The sequence below is a fragment of the Eptatretus burgeri genome, chromosome 2 (genome assembly GCF_056783735.1).
Source record: "Eptatretus burgeri isolate ZD-2024b chromosome 2, Ebu_testis_v1, whole genome shotgun sequence".
Classification (NCBI taxonomy): Eukaryota; Metazoa; Chordata; class Myxini; order Myxiniformes; family Myxinidae; genus Eptatretus; species Eptatretus burgeri.
The window spans coordinates 72552868-72572706 of record NC_140962.1 but is presented as its reverse complement, the minus strand read 5'-3'; the positions used below and the strand labels follow the sequence as shown (position 1 = coordinate 72572706).

Below are 19839 nucleotides of genomic sequence, written 5' to 3'. Positions count from 1 at the left end.
ACTGTACGTTTCTTTTGTGACAGTTATTTTGAGTGTGGTGACTCAGAATGTGAACTTTGGTGTCTCTTTTATGTTTTGATGATGTTCTGTCTCCCTATTCGGGTATTCTGGCATCTACCCTATCTGATGAAATAATAGATTCGTACATAACGCTTCGTGTCCACTGCATCGAGAAAAATAAGGAGTCCAGTGTTGATGTTTCTTATGATTTTTATTCCAAATCTCCCTTAATTTCTTTGAAATATGACAGAGTCTAACGGCAGAAAAATATAGATCAAAATTGTGATCAGAAAAATAAAATTCTGACCGCAAGTAATCCCGTCTTGATTTTCGTGTCAGTCCCGTTATGTACGAATCATCATCTCTCATCGGACGCAAATAACACTAGCATTAGAAAATCTTGCCGTCTTGCAAACTTCCCTGATTGATGGATATAATAGGCACTTGCAAGTGTGTCAGCACATTTCCATTTGCTGTCGAGCGCAGCATTTGTCTTCGTGTCTGTGTCTTTGCGAGAGCCGTAACGTATGAATCCAGCGTGAGGACGCCGAGCCGAACGAGGTGACTCGCATTTGTCTGATAATTCTTCATTTTAACCAACACTAGAATTTTTTTGGTGCTTCGTGAGGATCCGAGAGGTAAGAATTATGTTTTTCTTTTCATGTCTAAAGTGATTTTTTTTTAAAAGTTCGAAAGAAATAGATTCGATTTTAACGTTATTTTTCGCTTACAAGTGTGGCTTTCTTTGCTACTGAACTCGTCTGTGTTTTCTTCGTAATTTAGAACATCGGACTCTTTCAAAATGTGTTGTTTTTTTTCTTTTTCCTGTCACATATTGAGCCTGTTTAAAAAGGCAGAGTAAAAATTATCTGTTTCTTATCCCAAAATATAATATTTACGTTGTTTTTTTCATCTGATTCCGTACATAACGCTGACGCCAAGCTCGAAATTCGAACGTGTATTTACAGTGTTTTATATATTCAGTGGTAACTTTAAAACCAGATGTGCTGCAGGTGTAAAAATTTAGATTTAGCTATTTGAATACATGCAAATGAACATAATGGGTGGCATTTCATGTTTCCCTAAACCTTTTTTTTTGCCCTTTGTGTAACAGTATGTGTACCCACTTTGTGAGCCATGCACATATACATAAACTGATTAGATTATGGGGTGAAGAGGTCAAAGGACATGGCAGGTAAAAACATGATACTTGAGAATTGCTGAAGGTATTTCAATCAAACTTGGTACAAGTATGTGTAATGATGTAATAATATCGGCGGAGACATATCTGTCGGTGTCATGACGTCAGAGTGCCGTTCCAGTTATTTTTTTTTTTTTTGAGTGCTTTTTTGACATCATGGTAAACCTTTAATTTCTTGCTTTTTTGCCATCAGGGCCATAAAAATTGTTGCGAATTGAAAGGTGGAATGTGTTTTGACTTCTATTTTTTTCATGTGCGAAATAGATTTCATGTCTTCATCCCCCTCTCCAGGTGGAACATGCAAACAATAGGGTTCAGTTTGGCAGAAAAATTAATGAATTTGGTGCCATTCAGGAGAAACTTGCTCGAGCAACCACAATGCAGTATGCCACAGAGGTGGGTTTCGAGTTCAGCCACTGTTCATCGTTCCAGTTGGTCTTTGTCCCTTCTTTTTCCTCACTGTGTAACCCTCTCTCTCTCCCCCCATGTACCATTTATCTCTTAGTCTATGGCATATTTACTGTCTGCAAACATGGATGCTGGGTCGACAGACTATCAAATAGAAGCAGCCATCAGCAAGGTCTTTGCTTCGGTATGGACTCATGCTCCCTCGGCTTACACATCAACCAGCCTTCAAACCTCACCAGGCCTGCCAACATTGCATCACATGCGCACATCCATCCTTGTTGCCACCTGTGCCCTGTGACCTATGAATTATTCGCTGCTTACAACCTTCTTCCCCTCAGCTATCCCACCCTGTGTCCACAATGTGGAGATTGTCGAATATCTTACTGAATTTCAATTGTCATGCATTGACATGTAAGACCTATTTATAATCGGATTATTTTTGTGAAATAACAGTCATAATGGTCAGATTGTGTAAGCTGTGATAATTACGTGTTGTGCTCTATTATTACCATTTAAAAGTGCAATGCTTATTTGTGATTCCAAAGGAAGCTGCTTGGAATGTGGTGGATGAAAGCCTTCAAATTCTAGGAGGAATGGGATACATGCAGGTATTTTCTCCACACTTCATCTGATGATGCACTATAACCAATTTTAAAAAGTGGAAGTTCATGTATTCGAGGTAATATCCCACTACCAACAAACACCAAACGTTGCATAATCCTTAAGTGGCATATTTCACAAACAATTGGGAGGCCAATATACTAATACTGGCAGAAATGCTTTTTTGGTGTTTTGCAAAGTTAAGGCATTTGTAAGGGGTGTTTTTTGTTTTTCTTTCAAAGATCAATATGCAGCAAACACTTGTTGGGGCATCATCAATCATTCTTGGATATGCTTTCATTTGTTAGGAGTGTGGGATGGAGAAGATGCTGAGAGATCTGCGAATCTTTCGGATATTTGAAGGAACAAATGACATCCTTCGCCTGTTCATTGCACTCACCGGCATGCAGGTGAGAATGAGAGTAAGAGTTTTAATGGCAATTGGAGAATGTGTAAAACTGCACTTGCTGCTTTGTTCAATGGTTTCCTCTAAATTCACCTTGATCCCCTCCCCCATCATGAAACCTGTCATCCCAGCGTGCTGGTACACATCTTCAAGGGCTGCAGAAAGCTATTCGCTCTCCCTTCTCTCAGCCCTCCCTCCTCACCTCTGAGCTCTCTCGCCGAGCACGCAGGTATGCTTATCCTCAAAGCATGTCCTTCCTGGCCATATCTACTCGCATGCTATCCTGGCCTACAATTAACCCCGCAAGTTTGCTGCAATGCATGTTCACAATGGCCTGACTCTCATGTTTCAGGAGAATGGGCCTCGGAACAGGCCAGTCATTAAAGGGCAAGATCCACCCGGAGCTGGATGAGATTGGGAAGGAGGTAAGGTGGTGAAAGAGCTGAGCACTGCAAACGTTGATCAGCTTAAAAGTGGTAAATCATGACATTGAATTTATGTTACTTATTTGACCATAATCTTTCTTTCCTGAGGCACACTTCAGAAAATAGCTCCATGGGATAATGTTTAATTACTCCTGTAATTATGCAGTTGCAGTTCTTGATGTTTGTTAATTTGCTATACTTATACGGGACTTTGGAAATGACGTATGAATGCTAAATGAGGCCTTTTGCGCATGTGCTGTGTGTATGTTTACACTGACCTGGTTATGCTCGCCAGGCACTGCCATTGTTGACGCAAAATCTGTAATTCAAATGGTCTTTTAAACATAGTTTTCAGCATTTAGACAAAAGAGTGGCAATTTCAAAATGGTGAACCATTATTGTTCTGTTCCCGAGTGAAAATCGGACTCGCGGGAATATAGGAAATACAAGCAATATCTGGGGATGAGAGGAGTCTGGTTCGTATCATTTCCTGTTCATACAAGCTAACAGCGGAAATGTATACAACACACACACACACACACACACACACACACACACACACACACACACACACACACACACACACACACACACACACACACACACACACACACACACGCTTGAACTTTTACCAATTGATGCAAAAATGTAGTGTAATTTCCCTTGTAGCCCCGGAACCGAACAAACAATACATTTATAATAGCCCTCACAGCTCTCGGAGCTCCCTTTGCCCCTCCCAACATGATTAATAGTAAATATCATTAAACGTACACTGTATATTCACAAGCCCCATTGGTGTTCAGAAGCAACTAATCCAGATACACAGTCCTCTCATAAGTAGTAATCTGTTGGGGTTTGTGTAGCACCATCAACTCGGGCCTTGCACCAACCCACGTGGTCTGGAGTTATTCCTACTAGCAGCTGCCTGTTTGGCGAGCTGAGAAAGTTCTCCCAGTCTTTTGTTGTGCAGATGCACAGCCCTTTTTCAGGTACTTTTCCAAGTATTTTCATCTTCATTTAGAACAGTGGTTCCCAAACGTTTTTGTCCATGACCCAAAATTTGAAATCACATTTGCCTCGCACCCAAATGATACTGGTATGTTGTGTACCTATGATAAAAATTATCAGAGAAAATGCTTTTGACATGAAACCCCCCCTCAAAAACTGAGATTTTGAGGGGGGGGGGGTTCAAGTTTGGGTCATGACCCTGGGTTTGGGAACCCCTGATTTAGAAGCTTTGTGAGCTGTTTAATGTTACAATCCTTATCTCGCACACACCATGTATATTCTGCTGCCTTGATCACCCCAGTTTCCCAGGGTTTCTGTACATGCGCAGCATTTTGGGGCAGATTATGTCATTTCGAAATTCATATATTGTTTCACAAAAGCTTGTTGTAACTGTGCAACATTTTGAACTGCTAACAATGTGTTGGAGTTCAGCTTTTACTTGAGCTTGCTGCTCGTGATATTGCACTACGATGGGAGTTTTTCTTTATTCTTCACTGATCCCTGCTATCTTTTCCTCTTCTTAAATGGCAACCATTCTTCCCACCCTGTGGGGTCAGCTGGGTGGAATGATTGTGGCTCAAGTCGAAGTCGAACCAGGTTTTTTTGTATATCGTCGAGACTTGTGCAGGAGCTAGAACACAGAACGTATCAGGACATAACATAACAAAAGAACAGAAGAAAGAGAGGGGGAGGGGTTGGTTTAACAGGGGTAGAAAAGTTCATGGTTTTGGATGATCTGAGAAGGTGTTGAACAGCTATCTTGACAACCTAGAGGGAAGAATGAGATTGAAGAGAAGATGGAAGTTTGTTCGACAGGTGGGGAAAAAGAGGAACAAATGAGTGGAGGTGAGCAGTGATTCTGAATTTTGGGAGTTTCACAAGAAGGGGGTGACAGGTAGACTGGCTTTTCCCTGCAGAAATTTAGGAGGGACAGAGCACAGAAAGGGCATCGGTGCAAGACCAGAAAGGAGGTGGGAGAAGACAGACGAACTACCAATCTGTCTGTGATGTGAAAGTGATTTGCCCAGAGACTCAGCTTCTTCGCAAGAGATTCCAATAATTTTGAAGCCTTTGTTTTCCATGGTGTCAAGTGGAACAAGGTGCGTGACAGGGACGCAAGGCCAGAGGGGAGAACAGTACTCCATCAAGCTGTGGATGAAGGCCTTGTAGGTACATAAAGGCTCAGGTGTGCCAAGGAAGGAATTTGCACGATGGAGGATCCCAAGTCAACTTACTTTGGAGGTTAACGTAGATGTGGTTTGCCCACGAAAGATCATGGCTGATGGTTAGGCTCAAATGGTTGAGTGACTGAACTTTTTGAAGAGAATTGTTAAGGAAGTAGATAGGAGGGTTTGTCACAAGGTCCTTTCAGAGAGACAGTGAATATGAAAGATTTTTCAGGACTGAAAGACTTATTCCATGTGTTTGACCAGCTCGTGGATCTATGAAGGTCTGAAGAGAGCGACGAGGTTGCTGTATGCCTATCTGAAGGATCAGGGATGTTTCAGCAGAGGGTGGAATCCTCAGCAAAGAGATAGAGGAATTTCCAATCAGAAAGATCATTGATGAAGATTAGGAATATCATTGGGCTCGACACTGTCTTGGGGCACTCCAGCTTTGACAGCGAGAGAATGGGATCCTGTTCAGAGCCACGAGTTGGCTTAGAGAGTCGAGGAAGTCAGTAAGATATGTGTGGAGGTGGTCCTGGATGTCAGGCCTGATGTTTGACTGAAAGTGGTAGGAATTTGTGATTTGGGTGCTGGTGATAACTCGTGCACTCTCTGTGAAAAGCACCGAGAGATGTTTTAACATCCACCAATGACTTGCACTAGCACTTGGGCCCTCTGGCTTAATGTTCTTATGATTGGTCGGGTCGTCGGCGACTAAACCGGCAACCCCACCCGGGAAACTGGGTGAGGAGGGTGTGTGTGGACACCCATCAGGATTAAAAATAAGACCTGTCAAAGGGCGGAGGAGCTCATGGAAGAGCCAACGGCCATTTACACTCCCTCCTCGGGTTACAGGTTGGTGGTAAGCAAGGGCATGCTGACCGTAAAAATTTAGGCTTCATTAACTTCATCATGGCAGGACAACTTCAACATGGGCAGCAACCAGCCCAGAGGTTGCCGTGGGCGGTACCGGCCTACGTCAAAAAGAATGGTACAAACCCTCAAGCAAGATCGCGAAGGCCTGTCCTTCCCTATGATTGTTCTAATGGACCCGATGTGCATTCAAGCTTGAGGTTTGGGAGTTGGAACATTGGTTCATTGGTGGGAAGAAGTATGGAGGTAGCAATGGAACTGAGAAAGAGGAAAGTGGATGTGTGTTGTGTGCAAGAAACATGATGGAAAGGAGGCGGAGCAAGATTTGTTGGTGCGATGGGGGTCAGGTGTAAGTTTTTGTGGTCAGGTGGTGATGGAACTGCAGGAGTGGGAGTTTTGATAAAAGAGGAACTGAGTGGTAATGTTATTGATATAAAAAGAATTAGTGACAGGATTCTCGTGGTGGTAATGGTTCATGGTAAGCAATTAATTTGTGTGATAAGTGGATATGCACCGCAGGTGGGACAAGAGGAAGTTGAAAAAGAAAAGTTTTATGAAGATCTGATAGCAGAAGTGGAGAGTACGAGGCCAAAATAATTTTTAATTGTCACTGGTGACTTCAACGGTCATGTGGGTAAAGATGCGGATGGCGATGAAGGTGTTCATGGCGGTTTTAGTCTGGTCGGAGAAATGATGAAGGAAGAAGTTTATAAGAATTTTGCATGGAGGTGGATCTGGTTGGCATGAACAGTTTGTTCAAGAATGAGAAAAAGGCAACATTTAGGTCCGGTGGAGCAGAAACAGAGATCGATTTTATGTTAGTAGGAAAAAGTTGGAGAAAGAAAATTCGAAATGTGAAAATTATTCCTGGTGAACTCCAGCACAGCTTGGTGGTAATGGATGTGGACAAAACAGATGAGGTGAAGAAAAAGAAACAGCAACAGAGTAAGTGTACAAAGATCTGGAAGCTTAAAGATGGAGAAGTAAAAAGAAAATTTGCTGAAAGGATGGATATTCTCTGGAAGGAAAAGGAAGAAGACAGAGATATCTGGACAAAGTACAGGAATTGTGCTCAACAAGCAGCAAATGAAGTTTGTGGTGTTAGTAAAGGAAAACCACGTCATGGTGAAACCTGGTGGGGAAACGAAGAGGTGAAGGTGGCCATCGAAAGAAAGAAAGAAAGAAAGCTTCAAGAAGATGCAGAAACAGAACACGGAAGAAAACAAAGTAAGATACAAGAGAGATAAAAAGAAGGTGGCAGAAGCCATGAAGAAAGAAGCTGAAAAAGAGCTGGAACAGTTGCAGATGAACAGACAAGGAATTGTTCAGAAACTGAAGATAATGAAGAGGGAATCTCATATGACATCACTGAAAGCAACTGGAGAAGGATAAAAATGGGAGGATTTTCTTTGTTGATGAAGTTAGAAGAAGAATCTGGAAGGAGCATATGGAATCCATCATGAATCAGGAAAATTAGTGGGATGGTTGAGTGGAAGCTGAAAGAACGGAGGGCCCAGTGAAAGAAATCTCAAAGGAAGAAATAAAGAAAGCTTTGGAAAGTAATGAAGAATGGAAAAGCAGGTGGTCCATCAAGCATTACGAAGAAGCATTTTACATCGTCTCCTCATGGATTTAGAAGTATTACATCAGGTTGCAAATGAGATAATGCAAGGTAAGAGCATGCCAGAGGATTGGAAACAAAGCACCTTGGTACCCATCTACAAAGGTAAAGGGAGTGTCATGAAATGTGGATCATATCGTGGAGTGAAACTACTGGAACATGGAATGAAACTTGTGGAAAGAGTGTTCGAGAAACGGCTCGGGGAAGTGGTGAAGATTGATGAGATGCAATATGGTTTCATGCCAGGAAAAGGTACGGTTGATACGATCTTCATAGTCAGGCGCATGCAGGAGTCAGGAGTGCTATCAAGAAAAGAAAAAGAAATTATTCATGTGTTTTGTGGACCTGGAAAAGGCGTTTGTCAGAGTCTCTAGGAAAGTCATCGAATGGGCGCTACGCAAAATAAATGTTCCTGAGGCTTTGGTGGAGGTTTATAATGAAACTTTATGAGGATACGATGACACGAGTTCAAGTTGGTAGTGGTTTCTCTGAAAAATTCAACGTGGCCATGGGCGTTCATCAGGGATCATTGCTTTTGCCACTCCTGTTTGTGACTGTACTCGATGTATTGTCAGAGTCAGAAAGAAAAGGCGTGTTGTTTGAATTACTTTATGCAGATGATTTAGTCTTGATTGCAGAATCAATGGAGGAGTTGGAATCACAGTTGAGCAAATGGAAGAGGGCATCTGAAGGCAAAGGTTTGAAAATCAACATGGGAAAACAAAAAATTATGGATGTGATGAAGAAACAGGGGTTATTGAATTGGCCAAGAAAGATCCATGTGGAGTTTGTGGTGAAAGAGTGGTAAGTAATGCCATCAGATGCAGTTCTTGTCACAAATGGATTCATGGTAGATGTACAAATGTGAAAAGAGTGACACAAAGAATGGATGGTAGTTTTGAGTGTAAAGCCTGCATCAGAAGAAGAAATTTAAGCCATCGGAATCAGGATCCGGATTCGGAGAGAAGATTGAAAGATCTTGAGAGAGTAAGCAGATTTTGTTATCTGGGTGACACCATCAACAGTAGTGGAGGCAGCGAGCTTGCAGTTACAAGAAGAACGAGATTGGGTTGGATGAAGTTCAACGAGCTTGCATTAGTGTTATGTGGTAAAAGACTGCCTTTGAAGTTGAAAGGGAAGATCTATACCACCTGTGTGAGAGCAGTAATGGTTTATGGGTCAGAGGCATGGACTGTGAGATCGGTAGAAGGTCTCTTGAGAAGAACAGAAAGAGCAATGAATACAAAGATGTGTGGAGTGCAGTTGGGAGACAGAAAGAACACGAAGGAGTTGATGGAAAGGATTGGTCTGAAAGATACAATAGTGGAGGTGGTAAGAAGGAGTGGCTTGAGACGGTTGGGTCACATGCTAAGAAAGAGAGACCATGAGGGAGTTAAAAGAGCATGGAATTTGGAAGTGGAGGGGAAAAGGGGAAGAGGAAGGCCAAAGTTGAATTGGAAGGAGTTGGTTATGAAAACAAGTCAGAAATTGCGATTGGGAGTGGAAGACGCAGAAGATGGAAGAAAGTGGAGAGCTGGAGTTATGTCATGGAAGGAGTGAAAGTCAGCAACCCCCCTAAGGGGGATAATACTGACTTAAATAAATGATGATGATGATTGACTGTGCACACATTGAAGAATTGCCCTGCATGTGAAACACGATGATGACAGTTTATAATTGGATTGAGATTTGAACCAAGGGTCGACATCTCAGAGGTGAGTGTGCTCGGATCCAAGCTATCCTCGTAACCTTTCCCCATTATCTTCATTTTGACAAGCAATAATCCTTTATTTGTGCCGTGCATGCAAAGTCTATTTCACCGGCTCAACCATAACGGAGGTTGTGTTTCGATTACATGACTAAACAGATCAGCCTGGTGTTGGCTTAATGGTTAAGGTGGCTGTCTTAAAGGTCCCATGACACTCAAAAGTACTGAAATTGCATATATTTATGTCCTGGAGGAGTTTTTCATTGTGATTTCTGATCTGACAATGTTTTTTTTCACAATACTCGTTCTGTAAAATGTCAAATTTAAAAAAGAAACCTCTTCGGGAACGCCCCTAAAAATTCTGCCGAAATCCACTGAAAGAGGCGTAACCCACATGACGTCATCTCCAGAACAACAAAGGCTGCACGTAAATTACTCGGGTGGGTGGTCTACGTGATTGTATTGGCTTCCTGTGTGGTTCCACATTTGATTGGTCGACTCAAACGCTTCGTTCATTTCTGCTTTAAAAAAATCAAGCATTTGGTTTTGAATAATGGATGACATGGACTTTGATTTGTCTGGTAGCGACAGTGAGTGTGAGAGAAATTAAGGATTTTGGTCTGAATCAGATGGAGAATTGTTGGATAACGTAGTCGCGGGAGGTGAAGTTCAGGCAGCTGGAAATGGAATACGGCCTTACCAGTTTGAGCCCGAAGCAGGACAAGCAGAGGAAAATGGCGATGAAATTCCCGGCGTTCATGATGATCGGGAGGACATCGAAGGAAGACTTGGCAATAACAACTGGTTAGACTAAATCCTATTCGTAATTCAATAATGTAAATTCGACTTGCATACTGCTCGATATCAGAAATATTTTAGTGACGTGATGTGACCAGCGCAGCACAGCGGACATGTTGCCCCGCGGCGAATGAATCGCAAACAAGGCCAGCGCATGTCATCGGCCGTATCTCTCAGCGCATAAAACGAAGCAATCTCGCTGTCCGGATACGATGAAAACGTGTGCAGAACACACCTTGCAACACAATTGTCTGGAGTAGTCCGATAAATATGACGTTCTGTTGCATTTTTATTTATTTTATTCCTACTGTGGTCATGTAGCGCCAGTAGAAAACAATGAAGAAACGAGAATAATAAAAGAAAGCTACAGCACGTCAGATTTATCGGACTAGTCGGATGGACGACGGATTTATCGGACTAGTCTAGACTCTAGAGTTGACAAGTAACTTGTATTAGCATGCACACAATGTATAAGTCAATGCGTAAGAGTCCCGAGGCTATGAGACCGTGTAATAGGACAGATAAATTTGTCTTTCATAGTTGTGCCAACATATTTTTCCCTGTTCATTTATTAAAACATTTTGGCTGAATGTTAATGAATAACAAGCCAATGGAAGCAGTGCCTTCACTTTAGAATAAACCCATGTATGTCGAGTGCAGCCATACCTGGCTTGCATGTATGTGGAATCGTACCTATCCCAGCAGGCTGGTTTCAACCAACAATTCAATAAGCTGCAAAATGTGGGTGCAGGTTTTTCACATTGTTCGATTTTAAAATTATCTCCTTGCACCTTGAAATGATGCAATATTAATCTTTAGTATTTTACTTGTATGTCCCTGTCAGTTTCTTTTTTTAGTGGAAAGGTTCAACAGTCACATTTTATATTTTGTGGACATGGTATAGCCCTTTATTGTGCATACATGTATTGGATTTGTAGACGGCTACGACAAGGTAGTAAAGGGATAAATAATTGCCTTGTGATTGTTGTGCACACACGCCTCAGAAGCAGAATTTCTTTTCTGCGAAACAATCACAGGTATCAAGACGATCAGTGAGATAGCAAACACACGTGCACAATGCATTTGTACGTACTTTATACGGCGCGCGACGTCTAATCAATCCACTCTGAGTGAGTCGCGTTCTGGAGATGACGTCAACGGTCACGTGACCCGCGGTTCGCTGAAGTCAACTTTTTTGAGGGGCGGGGCATAGCAAGTTGTGAAAAGCACTACAAATGTTCGAAATATTGGTCTAATTATCCCATTGTTGATTTAAAAAAAGAAACATGGGTGATTTCTTCACTACGAAGGTCAAGTTAATATATAAATAACCAGAAAATTTTGAGTGTCATGGGACCTTTAAGATCTTTGGATCTTGAGTTCAAGCCCCTGTCATACTGTAAAAATAACATCAGGTGGGTTGACTCAGCCTGTCGTCCTTCCGAGGTCATCAAAATGAGTACCAGCTTACTGATAACGGGTACTGCATCAGTGGCACAGATGTGCTTCCAGAAAATGATGCAACCAGCAGCCACAGGCTGCATACAAAACAACAACCAAACACATATGATAATACTGTTAAAATATAAATTATTACATTGTTACATTTGACCATTTGTAGTTGTTGAAGTGTGACCAAGTAACATACCTTCATCTAGCACACCATGTGATAGTAACTGCTAGTGCAAATGAATACTTGAGGAATGTTCTGATTTATTTTTATTCTCGATGCATAATTGCTAATCCTGGATTGAAATTGCCACCTCACCATCTTCATCAAGATAAAGCACATTGACTGGTGCTTTTACCCCCAATTTGATGCTCAGTGAATTCCAGCTCAGTCATCTTGAGCTGTCGCAAAACTGATGTCAGGGTCGTTTTTTTTTTGATGTCGCACGAGCAGATCTTAATGGGGGTGTGAGTGAGTGAGAGGTGCGTCAGGAGACATAAAGGTGTTAAGATGAGGGTTTGCAATTTCTCAGTTGTTTGTCTTCATGATTGCAGCTCGTGGGATGTATTACCACCCTGGGGTCGACCATCGAGGCTTTGCTGATGAAGCATGGAAAGAGGATTATAGGTGAGTGCACTTTTGCTTTGTCTTTACCTCTCATGTTTTTTTAACAACTCACCCCCCCCTCTCCCCCCACCATTTTTTCCTTTTCTACTCGTCTCACCTCCATCCTCCCCCACCCCACCCCAGTCGTTAGAATAATATATATATATATATATATATATATATATATATATATATATATATATATATATATATATATATATATATATATATATATATATATGTTTCTATCAGCAAGCATTCTGAGTTTGGTGCAGAAGCTATTTGCATTGAAAGTTTGTCTGTTGATATTATTGGTCCTCAGATCAGCAATTCCATCTCAAGTGTGTGGCAGAAGCAACAATGGATATCTACGCCATGATTGCTGTTATTTCAAGGTAACTTTGTATGCAAAAAAGCTGTTGGTTCCTTGCCAATAATTTCACTTCACTCTCTCCATGTCACCATTTCCACTTTTTAAATTTTATTATGTGTGCTTCTCACACTCTCCACTCGGTGTCCAGGTATAGATGTTTTATCACCTGATGTATATGGACCCCCATCCAGTAAATCCCATTTCTCCCCAGGACGTCACGTACCCTGGAGCTGCACCTTCCTTCTGCACAGCATGAGAAGCTGCTTTGTGAAACTTTCTGCTTGGAGGTCAGTAAAAGAAGAAGGCTAAGGCCCCAATATTGTGTATTTATTTGCAGGATTTTTGTCATGTATGATGCTCTCGAGGAGGGTATGCACCTCTCATCTGGGATCCTTCCTTGCTTATTTAAATGGTCAGATGTGGAAAATGCCCCTTCCCACCCCCACCACCCTAATCTTTTATCGTCAAAAAAAAAAAAAAATCAAACTTCTTTTCTTGAAATATTGACCCAAGGTGTTGAGAAAATTCCCAAAAGTAACACAAATATTAAGTTTCAAACTGACCCAGACTCAGCCCTTCCCATATCTGCTGGAGAACTAAAAACTGTCAGCCATGTTGTGATGCAATGTCATGTGTGGCTTGACTATCAGAATGGTGACAGGAGTTACACACACAAGGAACTTTGGTGCAGGAGGAGGCCATTCAGCCCATCATGCCTGCGCTGCACCAAACCCAGTATCGTCACCCATCTACATACAAGCTACCTACAATCCTCAAACCAATATCCCCAAACCCTTATGTCTCAAATGCATCCGGGTACCTATCTAAATCCCATTTAAACTTATCCACCCCCTCTGCTGCCACGACCTTTCTGGGGAGACCGTTCCATGCATTAACCACACTCCGACTGAAAGACCCCTGCCTTAAAACTGCACTAACTCGTATTATTTACCCTCAAACTATGGCTACTGGTCCTAACACTGTCCACTCTGCTAATAAGATAATAAAAAACTGCACTGCACCTATCATGTCCACAGCCTTCACTATCTTAAACATCTCAACAAAATTCCATCGTAATCTCCTCCTTTCCAATGTCCAGTCTCCTTCAAACGTTCCTCATAGCTTTGTCTAGCTCGCACTGGAATCATTCCAGTAGCTCGACCCTGTACCTGCTTGATGGCAGTAAGTATATCCTTCCTCAGATGTAGTGACCAAAACTGCACACATTATTCTTGATGAGGCCTCACTAAATTCATGTACAGTGTTAAAACCACCTCTTTTTATTTATAATTTATTCCCCTATGAATACAACCGAAAACTCTGTTAGCTTTACCTGGAGGTGCCTGGCACTGTGCTGTCTATTTATTACCACCCCCAGATTCTTCTACCATGTGGCATGCTCCAAGACTGCCCCTTGCATCATGTAATCCCTATTTTTATTATTCCTTCCCATCCCCAGAACCTTACATCTGCATCTGACAATCGATTCAAGTATCTTGAATTTCTTGAATGTGATCAGCACCCTCTGTGCTCTGTAATTTACCCCAATGCTGTGTCATCAGCAAATTTAGAAAGCAGATTCTTAACCCCACTATCCAAATCGTTCATGTCAATTATCAATAATAATGTTCCCAGTATCGATCTCTGAGGTACCCCACTATTTACATCTTCCCAGCCAGACATCCTACTCAAAGTCACTCTTTGCTTCCTATCACCAAGCCAGTTAGCTTCCCTAACAGTCACTCCACAAGGCCTCACTTTGGTTAACAACCTCCGATGTGGAACCTTATCAAAAGCCTTCTGAAAGTCAAGATATACTTCATCCACTGCACTTCCCTCATCCACCCAACCACATGATTCCCTTTGATAAATCCATGCTGACTGCCTTTAATTCGTTTGTATTTATTCAAATGTTACCCTATGGCCTATATATGTTCCTTAATTACCTCCACCACGGAAGGTGAACAGAGGTTATGTTTTCACCACTGTTAGTCTGTGAGCAGGATATCTCAAAAAGCTATGGACGAAATTTGGTGGACAGGTTGGGTGTGTGACAAGAACAAGTCGATTCGATTTTGTTTCAGTTCCGGATGCAGATCCAGCCTATCGGTGGGATATAAAACGTAAAACGTTCAGCCTGGCAGAGGTATGCGCTCTGCCGAGTGCCGTTCTCGTTAAGGTCTCCAACACCTTCCCTTCCACTGAAGTCAAGCTAACAGGTCTATAGTTCCCCAATTATTCTCTGGGTCCTTTCTTAAATAACGGTGTTACATTTGCTACTGTCCAATCCTCAGGTATCTCTACTGACTCCAACGAACCGTTAAAGATATTGCTAACACCACACTTATCTGTTCTGCCACCTCCCTCAATACTTGAGGATGCATATGATCTGGCCCTGGAGCCTTATTGTCCCTTAATTTTTCGAGCTGCTTTTCACTTCATTTACTTCTGCATGTATCTCTTCGAAAAGCCATTGTGCACCCCTCGGGATAGATACCCTCCAATTTTGGTAGTTCTCCTGACTTCCTGTATAAATGTGGAGGCAAAATAACCTTTCATAAGCCTGCCATCTCCCTCCATCGTCCACCAACTCCACTTTGCTATTCCTCAATGAGCCCACACTCCTTTTAACACTTTCTTTGCCTCAAGAATGTCTTGCTGTTATGAGTAATTTTATTGGCTATGTCCTTTTCATATTCCCTTTTGACCTGTCGAGTTATTTTCTTAACTAGCATCTGTTTCTTCCTATACTGAAGAGAGTTGGACTCCAGTAATCTTATTTTGCACTTAATAAATGCTTTCTGCTTATCCTTCATTACATGACGTACCTCCCTGCTCAACCACCATTGTCTCTTTCTACCTCTGCATTTACACCTCGTTGGAATATGCCTACTCTGCACCTTACACATTCTTGCTCCTTGAAGGTTCTCTGATGCAGACTGTTCACACGTGAAGTTTTCCCAATCTCGAATACTTTTTACCCCTCAGCCCGAATTGGGCTGAAAAGGGGGTATTGTCGTCATAGGCGTTGTCTGGGCGTCCGTCCGTCCGTCTGTCAACTTTTGGTTTCCATCGATTTCGAGGAGAACGCCTTGTCTGATTAAATCCATTTTTGCAGGGTATGTTGGGGTTGAGTAGAGGAAGGTTCTTTTCGAAAATGGGTGCGCTGCGATTTTCAATGTGGCCTCCATGGCAACCATCTTGAAATTGGTTTCCGTCGATTTTGAGGAGAATGCCTTGTCCGATTAAATCCATTTTTGCAGTGTGTGTTGGGGCTGGGTAGTGGAAGGTTCCTTTCGATAATCAGTGCGATGCAATATCCAATATGGTGGCTAGGGCAGCCATCTTGAATTTGGTTTCCGGACAATAACTTGAGAACAGCTTGACAGATTGATTTTATTTTCATGGGGGTATAATGGGGGTGGTTAGAGGAAGGTTCCTTTCGATATACTGTACAGCACAATCCGATATCCAATATGGCGGCTAGGGCAGCCATGTTGAATTTGGTTTCCGGACAATAACTTGAGAACGGCTTTATTTATTGATTTCATTTTGTGTGATATAATGGGGGTGTTTAGAGGAAGGTTCCTTTCGATATTCAGTGCAATCCGATATCCAATATGGCGGCTAGAGCAGCCATCTTGAATTTGGTTTCTGGACAATAACTTGAGAACGGCTTCACACATTGATTTTATTCTGGCGAGGTATAATGGGGTTGAGTAGAGGAAGGTTCCTTTCCAAAATGGGCATGCTGTGATTTTCACTGTGGCCGCCACGGCAGCCATCTTGAAATTGGTTTCCGTCAATTTCGAGAACGCCTTGTCCGATTAAATCCATTTTTGCTTGCTGTGTTGGGGATGAGTAGAGGAAGGCTCCTTTCGAAAATGGGCGTGCTGCGATTTTCAATATGGCTACCATCTTGAAATTGTTTTGCATCAAGGGGCTGAGGGGTTATGCCCGCTTTGCGGTGCTATTTTTTAAAACTCTCTTCTCATACCTTTTGAGTAGACCAGACCACTGGCAAACATTGGGCTGACCCTCCCTCTCGAGCCCGGCAGGCACAGGCTGACTCAGCGGCTCTAACTTTGCAACACGACTCGGTACAGGCGCCTTGTCCTCTCCCCCAAGATTTCCGCTGCCTTGTGAGACCCTTTGTATTCCTTCTTGGCATTTATGATATCAAGAGGATCTGATTCATTATCCACTAAATGGTCGAATTGGTTTGTAATGGTGCAACTGAAGCCCTCTTGCATTTTTCCCAGCATGATGCCTCCCGAAAGTGTCGAATGGCGAACTGATGTCACGCGTTCGACAAATGTCGTGCACTAATGTCATGTCAATTGTGATGGTGAGAGCGATATTTCGCTGGATGTATTTGTGAATGACTTTAGTTTTTGGAAAATGAACAGGATGAGAATGAAAGTATTGGAAAAGTCAGTTTAATGATGGTTGATACATGGTAGTTCAAAGATTTGGCTTTCAGGACCATAATTTACTCAAAATATAATCAGTCATAACTCCACTAAGGGAATTACAGACGGGTCTGGTCTCTGTTTTTAACTCCCTCTGCTCTCTCAGCCCTCCAACCCTCACCAGATCCTCCAGGACACGTTTCCATTAACCCTCTCCTGGTTGACTTCTCCAAAACTTGGCTTTCCATGCACCTCCAATCTTTTCTTCCTGATTTCTCCCTTCTGTATAACCGCATTCCGGAGACTATTCTATCTCACTCTTCCCACCATCACTTCAAGCAGATGGTGCACTACCATCCATCTCCTCTCTCTATCATAATTTGAGGAAAAGAATGAAGTTGCAGTATCTGAACAGAACACACTCGCACATCTTTCCCATCTTTGTAAAACAATCAATTAATCCTCATGGAAGAATTTGCACTTATTAAATATGGGATGCATTAATTCAGCACATTACAAGGATTCAACCAGAAAAGGGAAATGGCTCCATGCACCACCTCTTTATGAATGTGAATGTGTGGCAAGCAACCTAAACTTCCGAGGACGAGTTAACCATTACTAACACATATGTCAGAATTTTGGAGGAGTGAAATAAAACTTTAGGATTGTATGGGAGTACATGTGTTTACAGTTGTCTTTTAATATGGTGTCGTGTCTCAGTAGGAAGCCAATATTGCAGAATATTCGGATTGTGGATTCATTTTGGTTTGACTCATCGTACGCGATCCATTTTGGTTTGACTCGTCGTACGGGATCCATTTTGGTTTGACTCGTTGTATGGGACCCATTTTGGTTTGACTCGTACGGGACCCATTTTGGTTTGACTTGTCGTATGAGACCCATTTTGGTTTGACTCGTACGGGACCCATTTTGGTTTGACTTGTCGTATGAGACCCATTTTGGTTTGACTCGTACGGGACCCATTTTGGTTTGACTCGTCGTTTGGGACCCATTTTGGTTTGACTTATTGTACGGGACCCATTTTGGTTTGACTTATTGTACGGGACCCATTTTGGTTTGACTCGTCGTACGGGATCCATTTTGGTTTGACTCGTCGTTTGGGACCCATTTTGGTTTGACTCGTCGTGCGGGACCCATTTTAGTTTGGCTCGTCGTACGGGACCCATCTTGGTTTGACTCGTCGTACGGGGCCCATTTTGGTTTGACTCGTCGTCTGGGACCCATTTTGGTTTGACTCGTCGTACGGGGCCCATTTTGGTTTGACTCGTCGTATGGGGCCCATTTTGGTTTGACTCGTCGTATGGGGCCCATTTTGGTTTGACTCGTCGTATGGGGCCCATTTTGGTTTGACTCGTCATATGGGACCCATTTTGGTTTGACTCGTCGTGCGGGACCCATTTTGGTTTGGCTCGTCGTGCGGGACCCATTTTGGTTTGGCTTGTCGTACGGGACCCATTTTGGTTTGACTCGTCGTACGGGACCCATTTTGGTTTGACTCGTCGTACGGGACCCATTTTGGTTTGACTCGTCGTACGGGACCCATTTTGGTTTGACTCGTCGTACGGGACCCATCAAGGTTTGACTCGTCGTACGGAACCCATCAAGGTTTGACTTGTCGTACGGGACCCATCAAGGTTTGACTTGTCGTACGGGACCCATCAAGGTTTGACTTGTCGTACGGGACCCATCAAGGTTTGACTCATCGTACGGGACCCATATTGGTTTGACAACAATACTCAACTAGCAAAAATGGTAGTATGTGACTGGTGGAAGTGATTGGAGCAGCTGAGCTACTCCTGGAAGCTCGATTTAACATGGAGGCATGCCAAGAAAAGGAATCTTGGTTTCTGTTGTACATCTTCCAAATGGACATGATGCATCTCATTTTGTCTGTAATGCACACTGTTTTAGCTACACTCAGATGTTGATTACAATTGACAATGGTAGTTGATGCTTATTCTTATCTTCCAATTTCCATTCCCCTTGCAGGCATCAGAGAGAGTTGTGCACAACCTACAGGCTGCTACATCATCTCGTACTGGGCTTGTCTTTCGCAATATGGCTCTCATAACTGCAGCTCTTTCTCAGCATGGCGGAACGGTACACAGCCATCCCATTTCTTTCTAATGTACAAACGTGCTTTTGACCTAACTTATCCCAACATGCTTTTCTTTCTGCTTACATCCCTCAAACATTTCTTACCTGCCCCTCACCTCTTCACACACCTGGGTAAAGCTACATCGATTTAGGTCTAATAGATTGAGGAACTACTGTACTAAAGTTCAGCAATGATATAATCAACAGTTTCATGTAACACGTGAATAAATGAATCTACTTTTCACTGCTGATTATAATGAACTGGATCTCGACTTGTGCCTCTTTTATAAAATTTTTTCAAACATTAACAATTATATTTGAGTGACGTGCAAGACACATTTGTTTTTGTGGTTACTGAAAAGGTTGAAACTCTTTTTTTTTATTTATTCAAATGCATCGCATACAACCTTATCCGATCTGCATAGATTTATCTCTCAAAATTAAATGCAAGTTTTCTGTGCCAAGGGGACCCAAAGAGTGTGCAAAATCTAAAATCGACCAAGCAGTTTTTGGTTCTATAAGGATCATATATACATACAGAGAATTGCCAAATTGTATAATGATGGGCACTGGGCCATCCAATAATGAAGAGTCCAGGTTGGGCAGACTTTCTTTCACACCTGAGAAAAGAGTTGATTCAAGGAGGTAGTGTGTATGAGGGGG

General features: G+C 42.4%; 1 protein-coding gene across 1 annotated transcript in view; it reads left to right on the top strand.

Moving 5' to 3' along the window:
* Positions 1–19437, top strand: part of ACADVL (acyl-CoA dehydrogenase very long chain) — a 65477-nt gene extending 46040 nt beyond the window's left edge. The window contains exons 11-20 of the mRNA XM_085869808.1: positions 1493–1597; positions 1707–1793; positions 2155–2217; positions 2518–2619; positions 2747–2844; positions 2968–3040; positions 12222–12294; positions 12596–12668; positions 12858–12933; positions 19069–19437. Coding sequence (XP_085725934.1) covers positions 1493–1597; positions 1707–1793; positions 2155–2217; positions 2518–2619; positions 2747–2844; positions 2968–3040; positions 12222–12294; positions 12596–12668; positions 12858–12933; positions 19069–19206 — 888 coding nt within the window. The 3' untranslated portion in view covers positions 19207–19437. The remainder of the gene's footprint in view (positions 1–1492; positions 1598–1706; positions 1794–2154; positions 2218–2517; positions 2620–2746; positions 2845–2967; positions 3041–12221; positions 12295–12595; positions 12669–12857; positions 12934–19068) is intronic.
* Positions 19438–19839: the final 402 nt, after the last annotated feature.